This window comes from Oncorhynchus mykiss, chromosome 6, assembly GCF_057628025.1.
Source record: "Oncorhynchus mykiss isolate SJ-2025 chromosome 6, ASM5762802v1, whole genome shotgun sequence".
NCBI classification, from domain to species: domain Eukaryota; kingdom Metazoa; phylum Chordata; class Actinopteri; order Salmoniformes; family Salmonidae; genus Oncorhynchus; species Oncorhynchus mykiss.
Window position 1 is genome coordinate 54,482,732 of NC_143027.1, and position 21,724 is coordinate 54,504,455.

Here is a 21,724-nt window from a genome sequence, read left to right on the forward strand (position 1 = left end):
GTGGTTCACCCCAACCTGCAGTAGAATGGGCTTGGTCTGATATTCCACCTGACCGGAGCCAATGGGGCATCCATCGAGGGCATGAATCTGCAGTATTGATCAATGAAATTATCCGCGGCCCTGCATTCCACAAAGGCTTGAATCTGGTGCTGACGGTTGTCCCAGTGGAGGGTTGCGGGTAGTAACAGATGGTGGCTGGGTAGCTGGGAGGTAACTGCTCAGCTCGTCAGGGTCTCCCCCTGTCCTGGCGTGCCCTGGCGTTTCCCGTCAGCTCTGGACAGGTAGCACAGACATGACTGAAACCTCCGCTGTAGAGAGAGCAGCCATGCTCCTGTGGACTCAGACGTGTGCGACGAGTGCGACCCCCCCCCCCCCCCCCCCCCCCAATGGCGAAGTCAGCAACTGGTCTGACCCCTTGGTGGAGATTGAACAGTCGGCTGGCTGCTTCTCGTCCGTTGAGTGGTTGGTCAAACACTCCTCGCAGCTCGGCAGTGAATGCTACTATGGATCTGCAAGATGGTGGCTGCTCTTCCCACACCGCCGTTGCCCATGCCAGGGCCTTGCCCAAGAGTAGAAAGATGATGTAGTCGATCATGGCCTGATCAGTGTGGAACGAGGAGGACTGTAGCTCGATCACCAGAGAACACTGTGTGAGGAACCCCTTGGAGCCTCCCGGTTTGCCATCATACCATTCAGGGGCTGGGATCTTGGGTTGGGCGCAGGTTCCCTGGAGGAACCACAATGATGTCTGTAGCACTGGGCGTTGAGACCTGGGTATTGGTTACTCCTTGGTTGGGGGTGTGCCGTGGTTGGAGGGACTCAGCAAGAGTCCGAAGGGTCCCGGAGATTTGGGAGAGCTGTTCTTGCTGCCGTCCAAACAGTTCTCCTTGGTAGGCTACCATATTCCGGATCTGGGTGATCTCTGCTGTGTCCATGTTGTGGCAGAAGCTTGCTGTGACGTGGTAAGGTTGGATCCAGCTGCAGAGGAGAGACCAGACAAGGAATCAGTGTTAAGGATAAACATAATACTCTCCTGAGAAATGGTAGCCGCAGGATCACAGTATACTTGAAAAAACAACAAACACTAGGTCTTGAAAAACGCACATGGTAAACAATTCAAGCTTCTGCAACGAACCACAGAAAACACACCTCTTGCAAAACACACCTCTGGGGCAGTAAAAATGGCAATTAAATCATTGAGTTTGTTTAGTACACACTTCTTGGCGGAGGTTGGACGATAGATTCCTATAACTGTTATTTCTGAATTTGAACCCAACTGAAGACTGAAAGCCAACAATTCAAGGACTGGAGGTAGACTTTAACAGAGAGACATAAATACGATTATTTGTGTAAAAAGCAACACCACCACCGTTGCCTTTCATATCAGCCCTAAACACATTTTAACCATCCATAGCAACCTCAGAGTCCAAGGTTTTATCAGTTAACCAGGTGTCAGATCAAATAAAAATATCAGGGTCTACCTGAGAGAACCAGATCTTGACATTATCAATTTTAGGTAATAAACTACGAATGTTAAGATGTAAAAAATGTCAAACCTTTTCTGTATTTAAAATCACACAGAGTTTCAACACAAGTTAGATTAATTTGAGATTTCAGAACAACAGGAGACTCAAAAATTGGATTATACCTATTAGGAAAAGAAAAGAAAGTAGGAATAGCAATTACATTTCTCCTGTTACCACCATTAGGCATGTCACCACAATCAGATACATCATGTGAAACTTTCACAGTGACCAAAGAGGAGATGGTAAGAATTGACTTACATGTAATGCTAACATAATGCTAATACTTTCCAATGTTTAATGACAACAGCCGGGAGCCCTTTTCATCCAGGTGAATTCCATCTTCCACAAAGTAGCCTGGCCTATTCCAGAAGGAGTCAAAATTGTCAACGAAGGACATGCCCAAGTCCACTGGTGAAGAGACCAAAGACGGCTAAAACGGCAAGGAGATGGAATTGTTATACAATTATATGTGCTGCTAATTTCTGAGCATTCTCAGAAATTAGAAACAGATTTCATTGAGTCATTAGCCTCAATATGCAACACAACTGTTTTCAGAGCAGGAATCTGTTTCTTGATGGTGGGCATGATTTCTAATAAATCCAATACCCTAGCTCCAGGAAAACAAAGTGTAAGGGTATTTTGGAATTCCACCAATCTAACCATGGAGCTTCACATAATAATGCTTGATGGCTGTTGTCCATTCTTTCCATTTCGAGCTGGAGCACTCAGCCCCCCCCCCACACACACACACACACACAAACACACACAATTGACTGGAATAACAGACCCTGGTGAAGCTCGTCATAATATTTATATATTATTTAATACCGTTCTTTTATTTTAGATTTGTGTGTATTGTTATGAATTGTTAGATACTACTGCACTGTTGGAACTAGGAACACAAGCGTTTCACTACACCCACAATATCATCTGCTAAATATGTGTATGTGACCAATAAAATGTGATTTGATTTGAATGGTAGAAGCTTCTTACAGCACAATACATCTTCTTGAGGGAGTTAGTCTTGGTACTGAACAGTGAAAATACACTATCATTTTCATCAGATGTTGCACTATACAAGCACCATGGTGTATGAAATATGCTACGGCTGGTTTAGTTCAAAGAGACCATTATGTATGACGCGCGCGCACACACACACACACACACACACACACACACACACACACACACACACACACTCACACACACACACCCTCTCTCAGGAGCCTACAGGAGCAGCTGTAGACCTGACACGTTGTCTCACCTAATTTCTAATTTCTAAGGTCTGTTGTGTGACCGCCTCTCCCCCATCACCCCACTCCTCAACACTGTATTACTACACATTAACACACCATATGTGGAATAATTGAGCATAATACATTGCGTTGTATTTCTCCATCTCAATGATAGGGTAGGGGGGGGGGGGTTGTTTACCTTGTACATGTGTTTAATTACCGGCACTGAAGTGTGTGTCACTGATCCAAGGAGATGACAGGGTGGATGATGGGGGGAGAAGAGGGGAGGGGAGGGCTTATTAGATATGACGGCAAAGGAACGGGATGCACCTCCATGCTTCCCTCCCCTACACTCCTCCATTCTGTCCTTCCATACGCTTATGTCCGGATCCACGTTCCCCTTGTTGTCCATAATTGACTTCACAGGAGTGATCAGAACCTTACCACATACCACATATCATTTTGACAATTTCTATTTTTTTAACCTTTATTTAACTAGGCAAGTCAGTTAAGAACAAATTCTTATTTACAATGACAGCCTAGGAACAGTGGGTTAAACTGCCTCTCATTCTCTCATGTTGTAACCCCAAATCGTCCTCTATAGTTCCATACAAGCCTTTTAAATCGATTTTGGAATTTTCACTTAGGATCTGGCAACCGCCCTTCTCTAATGATAGCCAAGTTAATCTACCCATTACAGTTGCAATTTGGATGAGTTTTTGTCATTGGTAGTAAGTAGTAAGTCAGTTGACCTTGAGTCTGTCTGTGGGAAAAGTGGAGGGTTTGGCAGGCTGGGTTTCCCTCTGGGGAAATGGGATAATCAGTCCTGTTTACTGGGAGATCGGCTAGTAGGCAATCATCCAATCTAGCAACCCTAACCAAGAATAACCTCTCATTATACTGATCATATGCACTTTATTAGTGGTGTGTGTGTGTGTGTGTGTGTATGTGTGTGTGTGTGTGTGTGTGTGCGTGTGCGTGTGCATGTGCGTGTGCGTGTGCGCGTGCTGTGTGCATACTGGTGCGGCATGCATATACAGTTGAAGTCGGAAGTTTATATACGAAATTGATTTGCACTTTTCGCACCAAAGTACGATCATCTCTAGGAGACAGAACGTGTCTCCTTCCTGAGCGGTATGACGGCTGCGTGGTCCCGTGGTGTTTATACTTGCGTACTATTGTTTGTACAGATGAACGTGGTACCTTCAGGCATTTGGAAATTGCTCCCAAGGATGAACCAGACTTGTGGAGGTCTACAAAGTTTTTTCGGAGGTCTTGGCAGATTTCTTTTGATTTTCCCATGATGTCAAGCAAAGAGGCACTGAGTTTGAAGGTCGGCCTTGAAATACATCCACAGGTACACCTCCAATTGACTCAAATGATGCCTATCAGAAGCTTCTAAAGCCATGACATAATTTTCTGGAATTTTCCAAGCTGTTTAAAGGCACAGTCAACTTAGTGTATGTAAACGTCTGACCCACTGGAATTGTGATACAGTGAATTATAAGTTAAATAATCTGGCTAGAAAATATATTTTCTATGCATATATGGCTGCAATTTTTTGAGAACTTCTTCATAGTTTTGAAAATGCAGTCTTAAATTGATTTCCACAGGACATTAGTGTGTGAATGTGTGAGTTTATGTGGCTTCAGGTGTACGCTATCCCTGTCGCTGATGCTAGCACCTAGCATTAAAATCCCTGTCGTGAATTTCGCTAGCACCCAGTGTTAGCGCCGCTGTTGTAAATGGATAAATATCGCTAGCACCTAACTTTAGCATCCCAGTTGTAAACATACAAACGTTGCTAGCACTTAGCATTAGAATCCCTGTTGTTAAGGCCTCGATAGCACAGCACACTGCAGAGAAGGAGCCAGAGAGTGTGAGCGAGAGAAAGAGAAATAAGAGAAAAGTTAGAGCGAGACAGACAGAGAAAGGGACAGGGGGAAATGGAAAAGGAAACGTTTTTCATTTTGAGTGTTGCTGTAACCAAGAAACTCTCGCTCAGTCCCCCTCTCTCTCCATCCCTCCATCTATCGCTCTCTCTCTGAATCTCTCTCTTACTCCTTCCCTCCTTCCTTCATTCCCTGTCTATGAGAGAAGGCAGAAAGGGGGAAGCTGGCATGACAGAGGGCTTGGTGGGGCCAGCCACTGGGTGACAGGTAGCCTAGTGGTTAGAGCGTTGAGCCAGTAACTGAAAAGTTGTCGGATTGAATCCCTGAGCTGACAAGGTAAAAACCTGTTGTTCGTCCCCTGAACGAGGCAGTTAACCCACTGTTCCCTGGTATAAATAAAGGTTAATAAATAAATAAAAAGATTAAAGGGTTTCATTATTTATTTCCCCCTGCTCCAAGGCTCCAGGCCCGATCCCAGTGACAGAACCTTTGAAGATTTGGGGCTTTGATGGGAATAGAATTACGATTTTGTCGGTTGCTTCTGTCCCCTGTGCCTCACTTTCCTAGTTCCTACCTCTCTTCCCTCGCCTCTCGTCTTGTCTTTCTCTCACCCCTCTACCCTTTCCCCCTTTCCCCTGTGGGTGTGTCCCTCTGTTGGTATGTGGGTAGAGGTATGGCTCGCTGGCAGGAGGAGGGGTAAAGTAGGTATGTAAACAGAATACAGGAGAGACCTACTGCAAGATATCAAGGCAAGAGCACCCTACAGCGCTCGTCCATATACATATTTATATATTCTTAATTACATCCCTTTACTTAGATTTGTGTGTATTAGGTATTTGTTGTGAAATTGTTAGATATTACTCGTTAGATGTTGCTACACTGTCGGAACTAGAAGCACAAGCTTTTCGCTACACCCGCAATAACATTGCTAAACACGTGTAGGTGACCAATAAGATTTGATAAACATGCACTTTGGGGAAGAAAATGGCACACTCACATGAGGATATCAGGACTTCAGGACAATTGGGCACTTAAGAGAAATAGCACTTAAGGACTACATTGGGACACAGTACCTTGCGGCAGCTCACAGCTGACCTAAGACAGTTGGCACCCATGGGCCATTACAAGACGTTGCGTATTACTCTGTGTGTATGTGTGCCACCAAATCTGCATAAAACCCAACTTTAGAATCATGCATGCACACCTTGATTCCACGCTAGCTAATTGGTTCACTGGGTCCAGATGTCATGGGTCATGGTGTAATAGCCAGCAATGTTTAGTCCTCTCTGTGTATCCAGATGTTGCACAAACTCTCAAGCAACTCTCATACGTTCTGATGCTAGGCTAGTATGACCTACTGGGTGTTGAACCCAGTGCCTCCATACATTAAGACTTTCTTAGCCCATTGAGTTAAATCCCAAACTCTGGCAGGTAGAATAAATTCTCCAGATCTCAGACAAGGTTAATGATCACACGATTGTGCAGCTCACTGAACCACCTCTGCTACGCTAACATATAAAACCTTTGTGTGTCCCAACATCCTAGCCTAATAGCGCAGGAACGATCAGCCAATGAGAAGCCCAGTCAATAGGACATTCAGTACAGTATTTTAACACAGGATTAGTTTGATCAGCTGGAGCAGATATTCCCACTGATACCTCTCCACTGGTTACTGATGAATAACGCTTATTCAATTCAAAACTGATGACTTCATGCGTTCTTTATTGACATTTGAAGAGGGAACGGAGATGCAATATGAATATGAAAATTAAATACCAGTTATTTGGCAAACCCAGCTTAATATTCTCTAGATGTAGAGGCCGTCTCTAATGTACTGCAAATGCTGACCTGTGTAGGGAATTCTGAATACATTGTGTTTCTTTTCTGTAGTTATGGTTTATGGTACCTGTGTCTTTGGCTAACAAGCCAGACCCTTTATTGAAGCAATTAGAGTGAGACTTATTGAGAGAAACAGTTGCCAGCTGCACAGCTTCATCCCTCATGTTTTCACTAGAGCTGGCATTTATACTGCTAGCATTCTGTAAATCCAACTCAGCACTCTGGACTGGAGGTGTTCTTGGAATGGGGGTGGTGGTGGTGTGTGTGTGTGTGTGTGTGTGTGCGTGTGTCTATCCTCCTGACGTTTGCACTAGGCATCTTGCAGGTAGATTTGGTCATACTAAAGCTACTGCAGTATATTAACATATTCATATAACTCATGTACTGTTTACCTAATTTAATGGTTAGCAAATGTTGATCTATGCTTATAAGCATTAAGTGTACTCCCCATTTAGCTGCCATTGCCCCTGCAATGTGATGTCTCAAAGCAGGAAGTGTAACAGTTGTTTGAATCATGAAGCTTTATTGAGTTTGACAGTATCACACAAAATGAATGGTGCCACACGACATTAATGATGATGTCAGTATGGTCTAACTAGCTGTTTTGTCTGGATGTAAGGAGGCTACAAAAATGCAGTTGACATTTGTATTATTGGTCACGAATGTCACAATTCCTGACATTTAATCCTAGTATAAATTCCCTGTCGTAGGACAGTTAGGATCACCACTTTATTCTAGGAATGTGGAATGTCAGAATAATAGTAGAGAGAATTTTATTTATTTCAGCTTTTATTTCTTTCATCACATTCCCAGTGGGTCAGAAGTTTACATACACTCAATTAGTATTTGGTAGCTTTGCCTTTAAATTGTTTAACTTGGGTCAAACGTTTCGAGTAGCCTTCCACAAGCTTCCCACAATAAGTTGGGTGCATTTTGGCCCATTCCTCCTGACAGAGCTGGTGTAACTGAGTCAGGTTTGTAGGCCTCCTTACTCGCACAGGCTTTTTCAGTTCTGCCCACAAAATGTCTATGGGATTGAGGTCAGGGCTTTGTGATGGCCACTCCAATACCTTGACTTTGTTGCCCTTAAGCCATTTTCCACAATTTTGTAAGTATGCTTGGGGTCATTGTCCATTTAGAAGACCCATTTGCGACCAAGCTTTACCTACCTGACTGATGTCTTGAGAGTTTGCTTCAATATATCCACATAATTTGCCTTCCTCATAATGCCATATATTTTGTGAAGTGCACCAGTCCCTCCTGCAGCAAAGCACCCCCACAACATGATGCTGCCACCCCCGTGCTTCACGGATGGGATGGTGTTCTTCGGCTTGCAAGCCTTTCCCTTTTTCCTCCAAACATAACGATGGTCATTATGGCCAAACAGTTCCATTTTTGTTTCATCAGACCAGAGGACATTTCTCCAAAAAGTATCATCTTTGTCCCCATGTGCAGTTGCAAACCGTAGTCTGGATTTGTATGGCAGTTTTGGAGAAGTGGTTTCTTCCTTGCTTGGCCTTTCAGGTTATGTCGATATAGGACTCGTTTTACTGTGGATATAGATACTTTTGTACCGGTTGCCTCCAGCATCTTCACAAGGTCCTTTGCTGTTGTTCTTGGATTGATTTGCACTTTTCGCACCAAAGTACGTTCATCATTAGGAGACAGAACGCATCTCCTTCCTGAGCGGTATGATGGCTGCGTGGTCCCATGGTGTTTATACTTGTGTACTATTGTTTGTACAGATGAATGTGGTACCTTCAGGCATTTGGTAATTGCTCCCAAGGATGAACTAGACTTTTGGAGGTCTACAATTAGTTTTCTGAGGTCTTGGCTGGTTTCCTTTGATTTTCCCATGATGTCAAGCAAAGAGGCACTGAGTTTGAATGTAGGCCTTGAAATACATCCACGGGTACACCTCCAATTGACTCAAATGATGTCAATTAGCCTATCAGAAGCTTCTAAAGCCATGACATCATTTTCTGGAATATTCCAAGCTGTTTAAAGGCACGGTCAACTTAGTGTATGTAAACTTCTGACCCACTGGAACGTTGATAGAGTGAATTATAAGTGAAATAATCTGTCTGTAAACAGTTGTTGGAAAAATGACTTGTGTCATGCACAAAGTAGATGTCCTAACTGACTTGCCAAAACTATAGTTTATTAACAAGAAATATGTGGAGTGATTAAAAAACGGGTTTTAATGACTCCAACCTAAGTGTATGTAAACTTCAGCCTTCAACTGTATATATACACTACCGTTCAAAAGTTTGGGGTCACTTACCTAAGTGTATGTACATTTCCGACTTCAACTGTAGGTGTACTGTTTGTGAAAGAACATGACACAAATGTACGTAGTAGCTGTGCACGCTACACAGTATTTGTGAGTCATATGGTGTGTGGCCGATAGAACCCAATAGTTCTATGCAAGGAACATATGTACTGTACCTTTCTAACACATCAATAAACCTACCTCACGTTTAGCCCAAGGTCCATTGGAAAATGTTACCACATTATCAGGTGCTGAGGTTCTATACACTGTGCCGTTATGGTTTAGGGACACACACACGCATGCGCGTACACACACACACATGCACATTCCAGAGTGTAAAAAACAGTAGTTGAAATGTCCCCCTACCTGCTGTTTCGTGGTGTATTTCGATAGAGTGATATCAGTGTGTGATTAATGAGTTAAATTAGCTGGTGTGTGGTTGCGCTGTGGAAGGAGCAGGACCTTAACAGGTGGTAGGCATGTCGCTGTTCCCGTAGGCCCTGGCATGGACCCAAGCTGCCAGGCTAGACATGGCCTCTGGCACTGCCAGTCCGACTCTTATTCCCACCACTTCTCGCTGTTCCGTTCTTTATTATTTTCTCCTATGCACTCTCCCTTTCCGTTCCTCTGCGCTCTCTCTTTGTGTCTGCACATTCTTCTCTTCATTATTTAGGCCCTAGCACCAAAACCGTTTTTTTGAGTGGGCACCAATGAGGGCTCTATGTTAGACCTCATGGATGGTCAGTACTTACAGTACATCCCCAGCTCCATCTAGGAGCTATGCATTTTTTTTGCATTTTTGGGGGGGGCATTAAAGTCTTCCATAAGTACTTTGAATCACACACTAATATTCTTAATTTCCCCTCTTTTTCTCCCTCTTTTTTTCTGTTTCTGCAGGTGGAGCGAGAGATAGCCATTCTGAAGCTCATAGAGCACCCTCACGTTTTAAAGTTGCACGACGTCTACGAAAACAAGAAATATTTGTGAGTGTCCTTTCCAAAAGCGATTTGGTTCACTGAAACGCTGTAACAAATGTGCCTCCCTTAAACCGTTCCACTGCATGTTTGGAGAAGCACCCGTGCGTAGCAACATGTTAGCAAACAAGCGAGGCAAGTTGAAAATCACTTGAGAAACGTATTTTCCTGGGCCATTTTTCACACTGGCATGTAATGTTTCATATGGTTCTCCCTCAGTTTAACCTGCCTATTCGGAAAGCCTGTAGGTTTAATGTAGATCCATATGTTATCTTATGTATTAATCTCTCCTGTGTCCCTGCTCCAATGGCTCTGCTTAATGCACTATTCAATAATTGTTAAAGGCGCCAGCGACAACCGGTGTGGGAATTTGTTTTCCTAATATTCCGATGACACAGACGAATCGCCGACAAGGACGCAAAGTGTTTGCCTCGGATACATTCTCCCACTCCCAATTCATGTGTGAATGTGTTCCTAATTGAACTAGTGTTGGCAGGTGAACGCTTGAGCAGATCCCTTAATCTGCTAATAAATCAGGAAGTGGTGTGGGTGGGAGGGAGGGGGGTTGTGGGAATATGGGGTATCCCTGCTACAGTAGGGATACCGCAGTGTGCTTTCAGTGCTTTCTCGCACATACAGCACAGTAGCTACCGCAGATAATATCACAAGAATTACCACCTATACTCTCACAGTAGCAACTGCTGTAGGAACAACTATAGAGTCGAGGAACTTCTATGGATAGAAGACCATTACTGCAAATGTTTGAATTACACGTTAACACGTGAGGGTGCACTAAAAGCAGTGGTTTCTGGATCAACATTAATTAAGGATTGGGTGCCTCATTAAATGACCAAAAATGTCAATGTAATGTAAATGTTTGAGCTTGAGGAGAGCTGGTCCTGGCCTCTTACTACAAGCAGTCCTGGATCTTGTAGACTAGCTCTATAATACCGAACCAGGCGCACATAGCTATCGAGATATGATATCATGTATATAATATGACATATACAGCTCTAGACTGTGTATCTAACGTGTGTGGTTCCCTCCCTCCACAGGTACCTGGTGCTAGAGCACGTGTCAGGGGGAGAGCTGTTTGACTACTTGGTCAAGAAGGGACGGTTAACACCCAAGGAAGCCAGGAAGTTCTTCAGGCAGATCATCTCAGCTCTGGACTTCTGCCACAGTCACTCCATATGGTGAATCATCAATCAATCGATCAGTCAATAAATCAAATGTACTGATAAGAAGTTTTTACATCAGCAGTTGTCTCAAAGTGCTTTGAAAGTATCCCTGCCTAGGCCCTAAAGAGCAAACAGAAGTAGAAGCTCAGTCCTGCTTTCTGAGATCGTGTCTGGTCTGCCATTTCCCTTTTATCTCTGAGAGGAACACTGACCCTATCAGAGAGAGAGAGAGACGACATGAGAGAGGCCTGCCCCCGACACTGGGCTCTTGGAAAGCAGAAAACATTAGTCTCTGATCAAAGGAAATGATAGTACAGTGTGTACATTTTTCGGGACATTTCCTGGACAACATTCCTGGGAAATGCATAATTCCAGTCATGTAGGATTGTCAGGTTTTCTTGTTATCACCTCTGCATGGTACTTGGGTAAATTATGTTTTTCTCTCTCTTTCCCTCCTACTCTCCACAGTCACAGAGATCTGAAGCCAGAGAACCTGTTGTTAGATGAGAAGAACAACATCAGGATAGCAGACTTTGGCATGGCGTCTCTGCAGGTCGGGGATAGTCTGTTGGAGACCAGCTGCGGGTTAGTCAACTGTGTGTGTGTGTGTGTGTGTGTGTGTGTGTGTGTGTGTGTGTGTGTGTGTGTGTGTGTGTGTGTGTGTGTGTGTGTGTGTGTGTGTGTGTGTGTGTGCGTGTGCGTGTGTGTGTGCACGGGTTGACCCATAACCCACAGTCACTTCGGTTACGGTATATGCACAGTTTTAGGGTCATTAAATATTGTGTGAATGAAGGGCGGGTGGGTGGCGGGTTGAATAAAGAGACAATAATACCTTAAATGTGTAATTATTGTGCAATTCATATCTATAGGCTTCAATTAGGTTTTTCTTTCAATATCTGGCATGAGTGCGTAAGCCTAAGCTTTAGTGCCTAACTGAACTGTACGAGCACCAAGTAGCCTACACTCCATTCACCAAATAGCCTACACTCCATTCGCCAAATAGCCTACACTCCATTCACCAAGTAGCCTACACTCCATTCACCAAATAGCCTACACTCCATTCACCAAATAGCCTACACTCCATTCACCAAATAGCCTACACTCCATTCACCAAATAGCCTACACTCCATTCACCAAATAGCCTACACTCCATTCACCAAATAGCCTACACTCCATTCACCAAATAGCCTACACTCCATTCACCAAGTAGCCTACACTCCATTCGCCAAATAGCCTACACTCCATTCGCCAAATAGCCTACACTCCATTCACCAAATAGCCTACACTCCATTCGCCAAATAGCCTACACTCCATTCTCCAAATAGCCTACACTCCATTCGCCAAATAGCCTACACTCCATTCACCAAATAGCCTACACTCCATTCACCAAATAGCCTACACTCCATTCGCCAAATAGCCTACACTCCATTCACCAAATAGCCTACACTCCATTCACCAAATAGCCTACACTCCATTCACCAAATAGCCTACACTCCATTCACCAAATGCTTTTGGGAACAGCAGAAAAAGTTGTCCATGGAGGCACAATGAACAATGTCAGAATGTTGTTCAATAAGAGAAAAGCTGTGAGAAAAGAAAATGAGAAGGGAGTAGACAGAAAAGTAATGTTTGGGAAAGACATGGTGAAATGGTGAAAGAGGATGATGTCAGTGTGTGATGATTGTGAGGCTCTGCACAAATTCGACAGTCACAAGACGGGGACTTCAAATAGGCCTATGACACGCCAAGGGAACTGTAGCCTACTGTTCAGATGGGTTGAATGGAAACTGAAATCTGGACAATGACTGTAGGTCTATAACAGCTCACATAGCCTTAATATTACCTCCTGCAGAATTAAGAATTTCCACATAAAATATGCATCTATGCCGAACAATTTTTTTTTATCAGAAACGTGTTGGGTCATTCACAGCTTTCCATTTTACAACTGGTCATGCTGATGTCATTTGGACATTTTGCACAGAAAATCGTTCCTTTTTAATATTGTTTGTTGCATTTTCTCCTCGGCCCCTAAACGTCTTTGCTCCGCGAAAGAAGCAGAGATGACAAGAGAACATTACCGATGTCAACTAGATTGAACCGTTCATTCTATCGATTTATGACATTATTCATTATTCTTAGTATTTTAGTGACAGAAGCGAAGCCGCACGTATCTAATTATAGACTAGTTGACAAATGGCCTACCAAAATGTCAGAAAATATAAGTAGAAACATATCTAAATCAGGCCCAAAAAATTCTGCCCCAAAAATATTTTTGCCTTCTCTGACTGTAGCCTGCAGTGCATTTTCTATATTAGTGGGTTAGGGTCGAGGTGCAGGTTTCAGATTGTCACTTTATCACACATAGTCGGGCGGTTCTGGATGGGTTATTAGCAATTGCGGGCGGGTGCGGGTGAAACAGCTGATCCGCCCACCACTAGTGTGTGCGTGCGTGTGTCCAATCCCTACACAGTCCTCAAGCCATGTCTGTGTGTATATAAGAGCATGCTTGTGTGTGTTTGCACCTGTATATGTGTGTGTGTCCACGTGTGTGTGCGCGTGGTCAGTAAGATCTTCAGCCCAGATAACCAGGGCCAGTATAGCCTACCCTGCATCTTTACAGATTAGCCATGTAGCAATGCTAAGTCTCTGACCATTATCATCTGGAAGACAGACAGTGTGGCCCAGCACAATGTGACAGAGGAGATAAGAGTAGGAAGTTGGCGTGACAGGCTAACGTGCTAACCCAGGTGAACTCTGCTGAGGGCTTAGCTCTTTGTCCCCATTTCATATGCACAAACATAACGAGGCCATGACTCAACACCAATCAACAGCCCAAAAAAAACAGTACAAAAAAAAAACATTTGCTTTGTTTTCTCGGGCAAAGTCATGCGTCTGACAAGCACGTTGGACACTGTGTGACTGTGTTCCAAGGTGTCCTTTTCAAAGACACTGAATTCAGGCGACGGCCATGTCACATCCCTGACCTTAAGGACCCTTGTGGCTGTATAATTATGCCTTTATAATTTCCTGTGCCCTGTTGTCATAGTGACACATGTGTTTTTTTCTTTTGCGGAGTCACATGGGTCCAGATTCAATGGTAGCATTGGAACTTTACTCTCGAATCACTGTACATATACAGGTAAATGCCATAATCAAGGAAACCCCAACAATATTTGTCTTAATAGGGCGTTGGGCCACCACTTGGCACAGATGCTACAAGTGTCTAGGGACTCTATTGGAGGGATGCGACGCCATTCTTCCACGAGAATTTCCATCATTTGATATTTTGTAGATGGTGGTGGAAAACGCAGTCTCAGGCGCCGCTCCAGAATCTCCCATAAGCTTTCAACTGGGTTGAGATCTTACTTACTTACTTACTTACTGACTCTATTGTCCCCATGGGGACATTTTGTTGCAGTGTCATGTACACGTTTAAAGTGGCGTTTAAATACAAAACAAAATTGACAATGCAACTTTCCTAACAGTTACATACCAATAAAACATTTTTTTCTTTTAAAGACTAGCCTGCTGGCCTTACTGAGTCGATAGGAACATTAGCCCGAGTTAATTAGGAGGGATATCACACCTGGCACAAATGATTGTCTAGTTCTGTTTTTCCTGCTGATGGGTGCCCTATACCTCCACCCAGAGTGGTGTAGTTCAAAGTCCGGGTACAGGGGGTGGCTTGGGTCTAAAATGATTTTGTGAGCCTTGCGGAGGGCCCTGACCTTAAAGACCTGGTGATTGAGACGGCCATGGCGTATGATTTACATCGTTTTCAGGCTCATCAAACCATTCAGTGACCACTCGCGCCCTACTTTCAATAAAGCACCTGCTTTCAATGGATGGATGGCGCGGCGGTCTAAGCAGCGAGCTCCTGCTCCATAGACCGTGGGTTCAATCTCAGCTCCTAACACTCGTTTGTGGGCGGCAGGTAGCCTAACGGTTAGAGCGTTGGTCCAGTAACCAAAATGTCGCTAGCGAGGCACTTAGCCTTAATTGCTCCAGGGTCGCTGCTGATAATAACTGACCCTGGCCATGACCCCAATCTCTGAAAAGTAAAAAAAAAAAAAAAAAACAGACCCTAGGCAACACAGTGACTAGAGTCTGGTTTCAATGATGGACTATTTTGGCATAGAGGAACTACATCACTGCCATATGCTACTACTTTATCCGCTTGAATAAAATCGAGGTAGGCAGTGATGTAGTTCCTCTATGCCAAAACAGTCCATCATTGAAACCAGACTCTAGTCACTGTGTTGCCTAGTGTCGGGTCTTCGAGACTTCCCTCTGAGGGTGTCTTAGGGGGAGTTGGGATATGCAAAAAACACATTTCTAATTCACACTTGTACATGTATAATACACACTTGTACATGTATAATACACACTTGTACATGTATAATACACACTTGTGCATGTATAATACACACTTGTGCATGTATAATACACACTTGTGCATGTATAATACACACTTGTACATGTATAATTCACACTTGTACATGTATAATTCACACTTGTACATGTATAATTCACACTTGTACATGTATAATACACACTTGTACATGTATAATACACACTTGTACATGTATAATACACACTTGTACATGTATAATAGACACTTGTACATGTGTAAAATAGGACAAATATAAGCACCCACCAAATTATTGTTAATTATTTATTCTATGCTTTGTTTCCCTCGTTTACTCACGTGTTTCCGTTATTTTGGCAGTTACCGGTACAGTATATCATTTGTTAAATATTAAAGGTGGCATGATGACAATAACAAAATCTAAACTTTTATCCTTGCTTCATAGAGGTATAATATCACTCTCACAGAGTGAAAGATTCTTCTCTCCCTTGCCCTCTGACCGACATTCATAAACATATGATGAAATAAAATCTTTATCAGGTTAAATGACTGTACTTTGCATGAAGGACACATTGAGGAATCTTTCATTTGACGTACCTAATGTAAAAAACATTCAACATGAAATATCGTTTAGATACAACTAAGGACAAGTGGTTCTAGACAATGTGATTAAAAAAAAGTTTTAGGTTTGCATGCTCTGACACTGCTCTGTTTGACTCGGGCAAATTGACTGGTTTTGCGTACGTTACCGTAATTCAATTTGACTCCGGCAATCAGGAAGCTTGTGTTTACAGAATGTACGTGTGTGTGTGTGTGTGTGTGTGTGTGTGTGTGTGTGTGTGTGTGTGTGTGTGTGTGTGTGTGTGTGTGTGTGTGTGTGTGTCCTTACATGTGTGTTGCGTTGAGGACAAGGCAGATGCACAGCAACACTCTGTCAGTGTGTCAAAGTAACTGTATCTTTATTAATGAATAACACACACCAACGGACCAGATACTTACGACACACACTGTTTGCACGCGTAATAGAAATTCATGAGTACGTGATGTTAGATGGTAAGATTAGCGAGAGGACGGGAAGGACAGGGAGGGAGTGGGACTTCGTAGTCTAGGTCGTCATGTAAATCCAGTGTTGAACACACAGGCATGTGTTGATAACAATCACACCGCTGTCGTACCTCTTCGAAAGGATGAATAACCTTCCTACTAACTAAGCATGAAATGCAAACATATAGTAAAGTCAGTGGTGTAAAAAGGATCCAGATGTCATACTTAAGTCAAAGTAAAGATACCTTAATAGAAAATGAGTCAGGTAAAACGTGAAAGTCACCCAGTAAAATACTACTTCAGTAAAAGTATTTGTTTTTTAAATATGCTTAAGTATCAAAAGTAAATGTAATTGCTAAAATATTCTTAAGTATCAAAAGTAAAAGTGAAAGTATAAATCATTTCACACTCATTATATTAAGCAAACCAGACAGCACAATTTTCTTGTTTTATTATTTTACGGATAGCCAGAGGCACACTCAGACATAATTTACAAACGAAGCATTTGTGTTTAGTGAGTCTACCAGATAAGAGGCAGTAGGGATGACCAGAGATGCTCTCTTGATGTGTGTGAATTGGATCATTTTCCTGTCCTGCTAAGCATTCGAAATGTAACAATTATCTTTGGGTGCCAGGGAAAATGTACATTATTATCTTTAGGAATGTAGTGGAGTAAATGTAAAAGTTGTCAAAAATATAAATAGTAAGGTAAAGTACAGATACTCCAAAAAACTACTGAAGTAGTACTTTGAAATATTTTTACTTAAGTACTTTACACTACTAAGTGAAGTATGTTCAAACCACAGTTTTTTAGTCGCATGACAATTACGTTATGACAAGGTGTCCTGTAAGTCCTGTATAGAATTCAGTACACTCAGTAGAGTGTTGGTTCATCCTCTACACTATTTGTGCTCAGCACTGTGGGTCCATGGGGCGACGCACAATTGGCCTAGAGTCGTCTGGGTTAGAGAGGGTTTGGCCGGTAGGGATATTCTTGTCTCATCGCGCACTTACGACTCCTGTGGTGGGCCGGGCGCAGTGCATGCTAACCAGGTCGCCAGGTGCACAGTGTTTCCTCCGACACATTGGTGCGGTTGGCTTCCGTGTTGGATGCGCGCCGTGTTAAGAAGCAGTGCGGCTTGGTTGGGTTGTGTTTCGGAGGACGCATGGCTTTCGACCTTCGTCTCTCCCGAGCCCGTACGGGAGTTGTAACGATGAGACAAGATAGTAATGCATTCCTCAAGCTAACTCTACTTACGTTCAGAATAGTGTGTGTGTATGGGTAACTGTTTGTGAGTTTATGTGTGTGCACACATGTTCTGGTAACTGTGTTTTATTATGTGTGTGTGTGTGTGCATTGACTTGTATAAAGCTGTTGTGCATATCTCACTTTACAGATCTCCTCACTATGCCTGCCCAGAGGTCATAAGGGTAAGTGCACTCCCTCTCCATCTCTCTCTCGCTCTCTATTTCTCTCACCTTGTATCTCTCTCTCTCTCTCTCTCTCTCTTTTCTCTCTCTCTCTCTCCCTCCCATAATGGCATTGCAGCACAAGCCCATGTGCCCTCCAACCATTCACTTTAGAGTGCTCTACTCTCAGCTCTGTATAGAATGAACCGTCTCTCAGCTCTTCGCCCCTCAGGCAGTGGCAATGCCACACAGCCATGTGTTATGTCATCACAGTGCAGCTGTGAATCAGGTGTATGCCAGGTAGATATGTGCTTGCATTATCAGGATCCTGCAAGTAAGCATTTCGTAAGCATTTCGTTGGACGGTGTATACCAGGTGTATCCCGTACAGACAACTAATTAAACTTAAAACAAAAACTGTGCTGTATGCCAGCTGTCATGGAGTTGGTTAGTTACAGTGCTTTCAGAAAGTATTTACGCCCCTTGACTTTTTTCACATTTTGTTGTGTTACAGCCTGAATTTAAAATGGATAAAATGTAGATGTTGTGTTACTAGCCTTCACACAATACCTCATAATGTCAAAGTGAAATTCTATTTTTATATATTTTTTTACAAATGAATAAAGAATGAAAAGCTGAAGTATCTTGAGTCAATAAGTACTTAATACGTCTCATAATAAGTTCCATGCAAAATAATAGAGGTTATAGACCAGGGAGGTTTTCCAATGCCTCTAAAGAAGGGCCCCTATTTGTATATGTGTGCAAAAAAAAAGCAGACATTGGATATGTGTTTGAGCATGGTGAAGTTATTAACTAGACTTTGGATGGTGTATCAATACACCCAGTCACTACAAAGACACAGGCGTCCTTCCTAACTCAGTTGCCGGAGAGGAATGAAACTGCTCAGGGGTTTCACAATGAGGGGGTTTCACAATGGCTGTAATATGAGAAAACTAAGGATGGATCAGCAACATTGAAGTTACTCCACAATGCTGACCTAATTGACAGAGTGAAAAGAAGGACGTTTGTAAGGAATACAAATATTCCAAACATGTAACCTGTTTATGAGTTTTTGGATGTATTTTTTATTTCACCTTTATTTAACCAGGTAGGCCAGTTGAGAACAAGTTCTCATTTACAACTGCGACCTGGCCAAGATAAAGCAAAGCGACACAAACAACAACACAGAGTTACACATGGAATAAACAAACCTACAGTCAATAACACAATAGAAAAATCTATATACAGTGTGTGCAAATGAGGTAAGATTAGGGAGGTAAGGCAATATATAGGCCGTAGGGATGAAGTAATTACAATTTAGCAATTAACACCGGAGTGATAGATGTGCAGAGGAGGAATGTGAAAGTAGAGATACTGGGGTGCAAAGGGAAAAAAAATACAATATGGGGATGAGGTAGTTGGATGGGCTTTTTATAGATGGGCTATGTACAGGCGCAATGATCTGTGAGCTGCTCTGACAGCTGATGCTTAAAGTTAGTGAGGGAGATATGAGTCTCCAGCTTCAGTGATTTTTGCAGTTTGTTCAAGTCATTGGCAGCAGAGAACTGGAAGGAAAGGCATGCAATAAAAGGCTAATTAATTACTTAAAAATCATTCAATGTGATTTTCTGGATTTTTGTGTTAGATTCTGTCTCTCACAGTTGAAGACTACATTTAGGGTGTGGAAATGTTATCCTCTTAGTACTGTAACCTACTCCCGACCAAAACTACGGGTTTTGTTTTTTGTTGTTCTTGGAATAGAAACAGTATAATAATCAAATTAATTAAGCTACATTTCTTAACATCAATCCTATAAACTATATCCTTACAAAAATATATATATTGAAGGCTATCAAATGCTTCTCAAAGATTACCTCTGGTGGTCAAACTAGCACTAACTAGCATTAATGGTATAGAATTCAGAGGCAGCCCGCAAGATGTGCTGCAGTATGACGCAACTTTTACAGGAAGAAACAATGTAGGTTCAGAACTTTTGTGAAATCGCACATTTACAAATATATGGCAAATAGAAATCAAACTGGATGGACATCAGAAATAGAGGAAGGCCAGGACTAAAAACAAACTAAATTTAACTATTGTAAAAATAGATTTTGTCTGTAAAATGTATACAGTTGAAGTCGAAGTTTACATACACTTAGGTCGGAGTCATTAAAACTAGTTTTTCAACCACTCCACAAATGTATTGTTAACAAACTATAGTTTGGCAAGTCTGCAATTTTTTGGGGCAAATTTTTCCAAAAATTGTTTACAAGACAGATTATTTCACAATTCACTGTATCACAATTCCAGTGGGTCAGAAGTTTACATACACTAAGTTGACTGTGCCTTTAAACAGCTTGGAAAATTCCAGAAAATTATGCCATGGCTTTAGAAGCTTCTCATTTGAGTCAATTGGAGGTGTACCTGTGGATGTATTTCAAGGCCTACCTACAAACTCAGTGCCTCTTTGCTTGACATCATGGGAAAATCAAAAGAAATCAGCCAAGACCTCAAGAAAAAAATTGTAGACATCCACAAGTCTGGTTCATCCTTGGGAGCAATTTCCAAACGCCTGAATGTACCACGTTCATCTGTGCTAATAATAGTACGGAAGTATAAACACCATGGGACCACGCAGCCGTCGTACCGCTCAGGAAGGAGACTCGTTCTGTCTCCTAGAGATAAACGTACTTTGGTGCAAAACGTGCAACTCAATCCCAGAACAACAGCAAAGGACCTTGTGAAGATGCTGGCGGAAACAGGTACAAAATTATCTATAGCCACAGTAAAACGAGTCCAATATCGACATAACCTGAAAGGCCGCTCAGCAAGGAAGAAGCCACTACTCTAAAACCACCATTAAAAAAGCCAGACTACGGTTTGCAACTGCACATGGGGACAAAGATTGTACTTTTTGGAGAAATGTCCTCTGGTCTGATGAAACAAAAAACTGTTTGGCCATAATAACCATCGTTATGTTTGGAGGAAAAAAGGGGAGGCTTGCAAGCCGAAGAACACCATCCCAACCGTGAAGCACGGGGGTGGCAGCATCATGTTGTGGGGGTACTTTGCTGCAGGAGGGACTGGTGCACTTCACAAAATAGATGGCATCATGAGGTAGGGAAAGTTAGGAAGTTAAAGCTTGGTCGCAAATGGGTCTTCCAAATGGACAATGACCCCAAGCATACTTCCAAAGTTGTGGCAAAATGGCTTATGGACAACAAAGTCAAGGAATTGGAGTGGCCAGCACAAAGCCCTGACCTCAATCCTATAGAAAATTTGTGGGCAGAACTGAAAAAGTGTGCGCGAGCAAGGAGGCCTACAAACCTGACTCAGTTACACCAGCTCTGTCAAGAGGAATGGGCCAAAATTCACCCAACTTGTGGGAATATTGTGGAAGGCTACCCGAAACAGTTGATCCAAGTTAAACAATTTAAAGGCAATGCTACCAAATACAAATTGAGTGTATGTAAACTTTTGACCCACTGGGAATGTGATGAAAGAAAGAAAAGCTGAAATACAGTGCCTTGCGAAAGTATTCGGCCCCCTTGAACTTTGCGACCTTTTGCCACATTTCAGGCTTCAAACATAAAGATATAAAACTGTATTTTTTTTGTGAAGAATCAACAACAAGTGGGACACAATCATGAAGTGGAACGACATTTATTGGATATTTAAAACTTTTTTAACAAATCAAAAACTGAAAAATTGGGCGTGCAAAATTATTCAGACCCTTTACTTTCAGTGCAGCAAACTCTCTCCAGAAGTTCAGTGGGGATCTCTGAATGATCCAATGTTGACCTAAATGACTAATGATGATAAATACAATCCACCTGTGTGTAATCAAGTCTCCGTATAAATGCACCTGCACTGTGATAGTCTTAGAGGTCCGTTAAAAGCACAGAGAGCATCATGAAGAACAAGGAACACACCAGGCAGGTCCGAGATACTGTTGTGAAGAAGTTTAAAGCCGGATTTGGATA

The 21,724-nt window shown here is 42.6% G+C and overlaps 1 protein-coding gene and 1 long non-coding RNA gene across 6 annotated transcripts in view; one reads left to right on the forward strand and one right to left on the reverse strand.

Annotated features, from left to right (window-relative positions):
• The window catches only part of brsk2b (BR serine/threonine kinase 2b), a 178,879-nt gene that overhangs the window by 104,346 nt on the left and 52,809 nt on the right, over window positions 1-21,724 (forward strand). For all 5 annotated transcript variants that reach the window (XM_036980439.2, XM_036980441.2, XM_036980443.2 and 2 more), the window contains exons 3-6: window positions 9,662-9,747; window positions 10,794-10,934; window positions 11,388-11,504; window positions 17,730-17,763. In XM_036980439.2, the coding sequence (XP_036836334.2) occupies window positions 9,662-9,747; window positions 10,794-10,934; window positions 11,388-11,504; window positions 17,730-17,763 (378 nt within the window). The remainder of the gene's footprint in view (window positions 1-9,661; window positions 9,748-10,793; window positions 10,935-11,387; window positions 11,505-17,729; window positions 17,764-21,724) is intronic.
• LOC149982926 (uncharacterized) overlaps window positions 841-21,724 on the reverse strand; it is a 38,083-nt gene continuing 17,199 nt past the window's right edge. Inside the window, exon 3 of the long non-coding RNA XR_016496756.1 lies at window positions 841-978. This is a non-coding gene — a long non-coding RNA (uncharacterized LOC149982926). The remainder of the gene's footprint in view (window positions 979-21,724) is intronic.